The sequence below is a fragment of the Olea europaea genome, unplaced genomic scaffold (assembly GCF_002742605.1).
Source record: "Olea europaea var. sylvestris unplaced genomic scaffold, O_europaea_v1 scaffold69, whole genome shotgun sequence".
Classification (NCBI taxonomy): domain Eukaryota; kingdom Viridiplantae; phylum Streptophyta; class Magnoliopsida; order Lamiales; family Oleaceae; genus Olea; species Olea europaea.
Genome location: NW_019265290.1, coordinates 805,707 through 815,472, shown reverse-complemented (window position 1 = coordinate 815,472; position 9,766 = coordinate 805,707). Strand labels below are relative to the sequence as shown.

Below are 9,766 nucleotides of genomic sequence, written 5' to 3'. Positions count from 1 at the left end.
TGAGGCTTCAAAAGCATTTGAAGTTATTCTTTGATTTGGAATGCATTTGAATTTGAATATCATAATAACGAAACTATACAAAGTTAAAGATCCTTCCATGACGAGTAAAATTCATGAATTTTCACATTCACTTTGTCCAGTACTTGTATGTTCTATTTTGATGGGCCAGAAATGAGAAGGGAAACATTCCAAATCATTGAGCATTAACTGATAGTCTCAATCAATGTCCTAGCCACTGCAATGGAAAGTAAAAGAAAAAATTAGCTTTATTTTTATCACACTGGGATATCAATAAAACTTAAGAGGATGAAATTTGAAAGGATTGAAAAAATATGTTTTCGAAGAACTTTGATTCCTTGTCTCCATGATATCAGTTAATGAATTTTTTTTTATTTTATGCTTGTGTCACTCAATATTATGGGCTTTATTGCTTGGTTTCTTGATTTCCTATAGAAAGGAATTGAATTGTTGGGAGTCGATTTTACTTTCAGGTAGAGTATGTCGATTCACTGGGAAAAAATCGATCGAGGCGAACAAAGTCTCCCATTCAAACCACAAGACAAAGAGGGTGCGGTCTGTGAATATGCAATACAAGAGAATTTGGTGGGACATAGGGAAACGTTATGTTAAATTGTGGCTATGAACTAAAGCTCTCAAGACTATAGAGAAGAATGGGCATGATGAAGTGGCTAAGAAGCCTGGAATTGATCTTAGTAAAAGGTAATCATTTCACTCTTTTGAATGCATATGGAGATGTGAATCTGAATGAAAAATGTACGTCATTATTCACCCATTTTGTATAATGTTAACTTTAACAAACACTTCGACAAAAGAAAAAATAAACAAGAATAGAAAAGTACTCTTCATTAAGAACATGCCTTATAAACGAATTTGCTTGAATGCAAATACATTCTCAATAGTTCTTTGATTCACATAAACTAAAAGGTTCGACTAGGGAAGATTACTGGAGAAGGGCTGCAGCCTTAAAGCACTCTACGGCTTCAATAGACAATAGCTGAACTACCCTCAATCTTGTACAGTAGCCCAAGATTGTGCCATGCTGAAGGGTTAGTTCTTTCAAGCCTCAATGCATCAGTTAGAAAGCTTTTGGCAACTACCAGTGATTGGTCACTTTGTTGCCTAAGAACAACAGCTGTAGATATCAAAGCTCGGAACATGGTTTTGTTCAATATCTACGGCCTTCCCAAAGGATTGGAGAGCCCACTTGTGACCTTGTGCTTTATAAAATAGACCTGGCAAATCGTAGTTCAAATCTTTCGTAATTTAAATAGAAATGATACTTGCAAGGGAAAATACACATGCAATTTTATAGTTGCTGAAATGATAATATTTGATTGGCTGTTTTAACTATATTATTTTGTTCAAAATCCAATGAGATGTTGCCATATGGTTTTCTAAAAACCCGTTTGAGCATTTTCCCTGCACATGTAGCTCTAATTTAAATGTCTCTAGCTAAATCCCAAAGGAAAATATGTTATGAATTAAGTCATAATGCTGGTTACAAAAGCAACAATAAACAAGTAGAAATCAGGTAAAAATGTAAAACACAAATTGAGATTTATAGTTGTTCACCTCAATGTGGGGTTATGTCGACTTGCTGCTATAGATTTACTAAAATCAAGTTCACAATGAAGATCTCATGCCTCTCAATTTGTATATCTACCAAAAGCAACCATCCCATCGTCTTCCTTTATAAGAATTTAGGGCGACCTAGTACAAAGTATGAATACCCTAATTTTGCTGTAGCAAAGTGTTCCTAAATTAACATGTTTATCTGTCGTCGACAAGACAAGCGATCAATATAACTACGCTCCACACAGTCCTACACTATGAATAATCGAACATGTGAATGTAAAGGAAAAAAATGAGATTTGACACTAACGAGTTCTCTAGGGTTCATTTAGTTCAGGGACGTATATAAGTGGGGATTGGACCGGTCTATAGTCTAATCGATTCCCCCGCCCATTTAATTTATTTTTTTACTGTAATTTTAATTTTCTCTTATACATATTAGCCATCTTATAGTTCGGTCCTAAATCTATCCCTAATTTGTGTCCTCTAACAATAATGTTTGTTACTATTGATTTCAACATTTAATAATTTTATTACTGCCACTTCAAACGAAGAAAAATAAAAGCGAAAAATGAAATCGACCAGCCATGTATAGAAATTGGTCTATGCATGGTTAGGGGTGGAGTCCAGTTAAGTCCAGTGTGAGCAGATGCCCACACTGAACTTTTGGGCTGAATTCCACAGGCTCAGTTTTTTTTTTTTTCGATTTAGCTCATTTCTCTATCCGTCCAGTCCAGAGAGAGAAGCCCAATGCCTCATAATTCATCCATTTGAAATATTTCAATTTTCAAAACCCTTTGTGAGCTCGTCAGGACCGATCATCCCTTCACTTTTTTCGCCAGTCACCACTTCCCTCTCCATTGCCGTCGATCACTACTAGCCATTCCCGCCTGCATCTCCGACAGTCCCACCTCCGTTGCTAGTAGCAGGCCCACATCCGACGTCTCCTACACTAGGCGCCTCTAATCTCCGACTCTAAATCGATTCGCCGTCCACTCCTTAGCCACCAACCGGCTATTCTTCCAGCAATCGGCGACAGCCAGCCCAACAAAAGAGGAGCCAGAAGGTGAAGCCCCAATTTCAATTTTCCACCAGTATCCAGAGTGATTTTGAATTTTTTCCCTTATTTGTTGTTATTTCAATTTGTGTAAATTATAATGATTTTTATTTTATTTTATTTTATTTATTTATTTATTTATTTATTGTCTTTAACATATGAAATGAAATTAGCACTTTGGACTTCAATCGCTCAAAGAGGCACAGACTTCCATGCTTCTAGTGGATGGTGGACAAATTGCAACTTGCCTTTGGCTCTCAGCAAATCTACAATTGTAAGTTCAAGTTGCTTAAAATTTGGAAATAGTATAAATTGCATTGTGAATTGTACGGTGAATTGATAATGTGAAATTGTGTATTGGAGTATTGGAATTCGACTGGGAATTGATTATGTGAAATTGTGAAATATGAATTACATTGGATTGATAGTATATATTGGTATTGCATTGTGAATTCATTATGTGAAATTGCAGTAGATGAATGATAATACAATTGTTTATGTAGAGAAATACATATTTTTGAAACTTGATAATGAAGTTATTGTACAACGATATTAAAATATGAAAACTTGCAAGGAACAAGTTTAGTAATGTTGTAATATTGTTTTATTTTTTTATTATAATTAAATCCATAATGCAAACCTCGATGTTCAGCGTCGAAAAATATTGCCCGCATTGAACTAAAATATTGGCTCTGCCCCCGTGCATGATTCTTGCATTTCCATACTCGTTCTCAAGAATGGACTAAATTCTACCCACTGATTCTTCACACTAAATTAATCAATAATATGTAAATGAACCCCGGGAAATAGATGGCAAATTAATAATCCCGTTGTTCATTTTCCATGAGAACAATCGTGAATCAAGGTCGTAAATCACTCAAACATGGCAATTGCTCGTATTTGAACATAAAGTGTCTTAAAGGCGTAATGGGAAACGGAAAAATACCCGTGGAATGCCATCCAAAAGCAGAATGAGAACTGATAGCCTTAAATTTTGAAAGACAAAATACACTTATCTAAACCATTTAAATTAGGATATTTTGTATCACTTTTCATAAATTATAGCTTAATCTCATACGTTTATCGTTTGTTAAGTAAAATTTAGAGATTGAAGTGAAATTAGAAGAACGAACGAAAAGCGCTAAATGGAAGAAATTTTAAGTGTGGGGAACTGAAATGCAAGTTTTCTATAGTCGATTAAAACCACAAAAAGATGATTGAAGATCATACAAGATCAATTGGATACAATTAGAAGTTAAAGAAATAAAATATATTTAAAGCATTTTCACAAATCAATTTCCAACCGCACAAACTACACTCCAAAATTGAGACCTATCTTTCACATTGTAGACATTCAAATTGCACGCTACGATTTTTGACATGTAATTATATATACCTATATTAGAGTTATACCTATATTAGAGTTATCAATAGTCCAACCTCAACAGGCTAGTACGAGTCAAATTTCAAACAACTGAAATTTTTTAATTGAAACTCAAAAAGGTAAGAAAAATGTATGCTATTGTAGTGCAAAAAAGGTATTTCAAGTAGAAATTTTTATTGACATTACAAAATCTACTTTAAAATCTTGATGATCTTCAGACATTCTAGCACATTCAAGAATTCTAGCAACATCCTTTTCTAGCCATACAAATTGGATTAAATTACAACATGCCATATCAGCATTTAAAATTTTCCATGTACAAAATCTTTAAAAAACTGTTAACCCCCCCCCCCCCCCCCCCCCAAAAGAAAAAAAGGAAAAAAAATTCAACCCCTCACAAATTCGGTAATTTATTTACATAGGAGGGCCAGACTAAATTGGTACTTCAGCCAGGGAACTTTTTGCCCCTCTTCTGGGAAGTCTTGGCAAGAGCACCACAAATCTCTCTTTTTCTTTTGTTATTGTTGTTTTGGTTATCCTCATTGATGTTTGATGAATTCTTCCCCCGTCCTTGTAGAGCATCTTTTATGAAAAACTTCAATTTCCACAAGGTCGACTCACTCTGCATGAATCACATAAACAAATCAGTTACTCAACAATCTCCGAAACAAGAAGTGCATGTTCAGTATTGTCCAATCCTACCTTACAGTATGCCATAAAATAAAGTTGTGAAAGGGAAGAAACAGGCTTTATAACCTGAACATCCATGTTAATTTCCACGTCTTCCCTGGATGCTTGAAAGTCCGGGTTACCCTGGGCAAAGATTTCCACCGCCTTGTTGATATACTCAGGAGATAACTTGGCAATGGCACTGCTGAGTCTTCTCTTCTCTTCAGTCGACATCTTTCTGGAAAGTAAACTTCAAAATTAAGCACCAGGATATGCATCTAAACTAGGAGATTGAAAAACATTGCATTCCTAATTACTCCCTCAAAAGAAATAAGTTCCAGCCATGTCAACATTGCATTCTATTAATTAATCTGCAGTAGTGATGCGTTGATGAAGGGGAAACACTGCATCTAATCATGTGCTATAATCATAACTAACTACATAATATTTTGGCTAGCACTTAAGATGAGGTTCACATTGTTTTTAATGATAATGTCAGGTGACCATCTCATTCATTAAATTTTGCGACTGAGATTTCCTCAACAGCAAGAGAAAGATTTCACATTGTTTATTAGAAATTAACAATGAAATCACAGAAAATACAATCTCACTTTCACAACTGTCAATATTTATTTAGCAGATATTTTGAGTATTAAGAGAGTTTTATTGGAAATAATGCTAGTTTTTTTGGTCATTGTTTGTTTGTGAGAGTTAAAAAGTATAAGCTTAATTAAGTAAATAACATTTACGAGGAAAATACGCAAAAATGTTGGACAAGAGAATTAAGTTCATGATCAAATCACAAATATGAAAACTGAGATCTCAGCATGGAATACAAAAAAATGGCGCACTAATTTAACAAGAAAATGGTCCTCGTGAAAAGAACTGTTGGTGCTCCAAAATCCCATTAATATCACTTTCTCGTTTTTCTGTCCTTGTACCAATTCTCTCACCACCCTACTAAGGGAGTCACATATTTTTCCCCGATTTACTTATAAAATGGACCCTCTCTTCCATATTCTGAAATATTCTAAAATGTTCTCACATAGCGGTCGACTGGGTGCTTCAACCGGCTCGGTGTCCGGTTTGGGTCTAATAACATACTTGAGACTTAATTTAAACAAAATATGTTACGAATTTATCACGATACGCAGGGAAGATTAAAATGTTAGAATCTCGTGTCAACGTGTCCTCAGTTCCTGCAGATGACCCCTTTTGTGCATTTAATATTTCCCCTTAAATTCCTAGAGAGCTTGGGGGAGCATGGCTTGGCCAGTGATGTGCATTATTAACTATTAAGATAAATTGAGATAAATAAATTCCCATATTTATTCATAGCAAACGAAATCAATATTTCACCACCATTTAGCATGAGATAAATATCCAACAGGAGGTATTTACGACAGGTATAGCAAGGATGTTAAAACTAAACGAATTGAACATATTTGATAATTGAGAAAATTCATATTATTTGAACTTTTTCACTGACATGGAAACCAAATAAAGTGCAGAATTATCACCAAGTATAGATATATATTTAATCAAACGATGCAAACATAATTTCACAAAAAAGTTGAGATCTAGAGCAATGCTCCATCTGTAATTGGATAAATGACAAACCTGCAGTTCTGAAGTACCATATCTCTGAGTTCTTCCAGATGCACCTCAACCTGGTCCAGCTGTAAAAAATTTAAATAGTTTTCAGACTTCCCAGATTTTCTTAAATAGAGTGGAATACCAATGGGAACACCCAGATATAATAATGCAGGATGAAATTTAGTAATTCGAAAAGTTCTATTTTTTTCTTGGACATATTATCTACACAGACCCTGTTTTATTATTAACTACCTCTCCACTTAAATCTTTGGCCATTTTGGCATGAGCAACATCTTGGGTGAGCTGCATATCAAGCTGCATCTCAGCTTCTTCTTCTTTCCGTCTTTTTTCCTACAAGAGTTTTAAATATCAGCCAGTGATGCAGAAATAAATTATCAAATAATTTTAATATGTACCCTCGGGGCAAGGGATACCCGAAATGCAATGAAGTTAATGGTAGAGTATCTAACTTCTCAAGAAAAGGTAACAAAGATGCAAAGAGGTTCAAGACTTTAGCTAATCATTATGGGCTAATTCTTACTCTTTATTACTTATCCAACAAATAAAGAAACTAATAAGTACCTCTTCACCAACTTTAGGCAAGAGTTGCCGCCACTTTGTCTCAAACTTCTCTAACAAAGTTTTGGCCATAACGTGGACGTCATCCCTTTCATTGTTATATTTCATCGCATTCGTAAATATCAACCTCACATCTGCCCAAATCTCTCGAACATTCTTATATTCGTTACCATCCTTAGCCTCCATTTTGCTTTTAATAGTACTGAAGTCCATGGGCTTCTCAATAACCTAGTATATATCATACACAACATATTATAAGAAGCCACGAGTTGAAATAACAAAATAAGGCGGGGGAAAGGAAAGAAGCAGCTGAATAACCAAAAGAGACTCTAACAAGTGATTCAACAGAAGATAAACTGACAATGTCCTCATGGCTTTCATTCTTTACGTCTCCAAGATATATAACCAACTCCCTGAGGACCGCAACTTTTATAAAATCCTCCCAAGTTTACATGTCTGCCGTGATTTTTCTTTTAGTAGATTGGGCATGGGGGAAAGTATGGATGGAAGAATAAATAAACTCCATATTTGGATTGCCAACATAGTCAATATGCATTAAGGAAATTAACACAAAGTTAACGGTTTTACCTCATAGTAATCGTGCAAACCAAGACCTAACACATCCACAGGTTGCATAAATGGTACTGCCCATTTGTGCTGAGTTATCTGTCAAGGATAAAATCAAGTGGGAGTAAGTAAACAAGCAAAAGCGGATATTATACTTCAGTGGAAATAAAATGTAGGGAACTGATGGGATCAGCAGGAATTGTCAAGTTTTAATATCATATCCCCACACACCAAGATTGAGAATGATTCAAAATGAGAGTATGAACACTTTAATTGATTGCGTACGAGAAAAGGATGTACCACACTGCACTCGGCAACTTTTTGATATTTTATCAATACAAAAGTAAGGTTTACGGAATTATGAGAGAGACAAGTTTCTTCCATTTATTTATCCAGTCAGCGGTAACTACCAGTATATGTAACAAACAATAAACATCAACGAACACCTGTAAGTTAAAATTATTTGTTCACTCACATTAAAGTTTGAGCTTTGGAAAAGAATACCACATGAATAAAGAGTAAAGCCAAACAAATGCTTCAAAAAATTAATGTAGGGACCCACTTCAAATAATTGAATAATAAATGCAAGAACCCGATGTTAGTTGGAGGTTCATAGACTACCTAAAAGATGTCCAATAAAAATATGGCAAGAACGATGCTAAACACCATAAAACTTTCACAGGGCCCCCATGTGTAAGCAGGCACAATAGAAGGCTACAAACAATATTGCAAGGATAAATGCAGCATTTATGATCACCTGGCGTAATATCATTCCAAATTGGCGCATTAGCTCTTGCATTCTCTTACCAGCAGCCGCTTCCCTACTGGCTGCATCTTGTTGCCTCCTCTTAAAGCTGGCAAACAGCTTCTCCCTATCTTTGTCCTTCAGAACTGAGCTACCTTTCGAAGTGTTTGGCTGCTTTTTATTGGCAGATGAATAAAATTGCTCAACCTCATTTAAGTTTTTCTCTAGCTGTAAATACGAAGAGAATTTAATTATATTATTATATGTACAGATGTCAAAACTACTCCTGGAATCAGAATAGCATTTCCCACTTGGGGAATACAGTAGTTGGTATCAAATTGTAAAGCAGAAAGAATGAACTCTAAAACAGTAACAGGGATCTTGAATAAACTACACAAATGATCAGATTATTTCTACAATCTCAATGCAATAATTTCAAGAAAAATATAATACATTGAATCGCTACAAGAGACAAAATGCAGAAACAGAATCAAAATCAAATACAAAAGATTAAATTTGATGTTCATATCTAAATTCCACCTTATTAACTTTTTTGAAAATCTCGTCCACCCGTTGATTATAACTCTCCACATTGGATAAATTGCCCATGGTTTCTTGTGGCACCACAGCAAGGGAATCACCATTCACTGTTTCCATCTGTTACTCAACAATTTGGGTCATGAGAAAATAAAATTACAAATATATTTTTATCAAAGAAACACCAGCATTTCACATATAAAATTATCAAAGATTCCTTTTTCCCCCCTTTTTTACTCCAGAAACCCAAAATAAAAAGGCTAATTTTTTTTATGAAGCAACAACGAATGGGTATCCATAAACACAGATTAGCTCACGAACACGTATAATTCCTTGCGTGGGGGCCAGCGCATCTTCGTGTCCAGAAAATTCAGCATAAAATCGACATAACCGAATAAACAAACAAATTGATAGATGCCTAAACGTTATTATTAAATTCATATATGCACTTACAACAACTCAAATTTCAAAATCAATTGAAAAAATTAAGGCATTAGATTACCTGGGTTTTGGGAAAATCGACGAAGTAGAAGAGAAACCAAGGTCTATGTACCGAATATTAATGCGTCTGTGCTGTCTATTTGTAGGTTGCAAAGTAGCCATTTTTTTAACTTTTAAACTCTATGCCCGATTTCTTAATGGGAAAAAATCAATAATTACCTCATATTAGGTGAGTAATACTACTTAGTACGTAATTATTTGTAGATTGGTGTGGAAGAGGAATTAATTGTTCCAATTGTTATTGAATTAAGATTCTTATATTTGATTGATCATTGAAATTTAAAATATCGAATGTTGATCATTGAACTTAGATCTCTGTCTTCGATTGTTTGCTTAAATTTAAAATTTTGAATTTTGATCATTGAATTTTGAAAAATATTGTATATTAGTTACTGGCATAAATATTGAATTTTGAAAAGTTTCAAGTTTACAGTGAGTAACGTACAATATTTTTCAAAGTTCAATAGTTAAAACACAACATTTAATATTTCAGTGAACAATCGAAAACATAGATCTAAGTTCTATGATCAAAACTCAA

General features: G+C 34.5%; 1 protein-coding gene across 3 annotated transcripts; it reads right to left on the bottom strand.

The window, feature by feature from the left end:
* Window positions 1–4,398: 4,398 nt before the first annotated feature.
* LOC111390565 (transcription factor GTE1-like) lies at window positions 4,399–9,344 on the bottom strand. Of its 3 annotated transcripts, none has more exons than XM_023015622.1 (9): window positions 9,230–9,344; window positions 8,731–8,847; window positions 8,203–8,418; window positions 7,467–7,544; window positions 6,882–7,106; window positions 6,552–6,650; window positions 6,324–6,382; window positions 4,737–4,941; window positions 4,399–4,656 (listed from the first exon to the last, which is right to left on the bottom strand). In XM_023015622.1, the coding sequence occupies exons 2-9, from the start codon at window positions 8,845–8,847 to the stop codon at window positions 4,480–4,482; spliced, it is 1,176 nt and encodes a 391-aa protein (XP_022871390.1). In that variant the 5' UTR covers window positions 9,230–9,344; the 3' UTR covers window positions 4,399–4,479. The 3 variants fall into 3 exon arrangements, with proteins under 3 accessions (XP_022871390.1, XP_022871391.1, XP_022871392.1); XM_023015623.1 differs by having other exon boundaries at window positions 4,791–4,941; XM_023015624.1 differs by lacking the exon at window positions 8,731–8,847 and having other exon boundaries at window positions 9,230–9,318.
* Window positions 9,345–9,766: the final 422 nt, after the last annotated feature.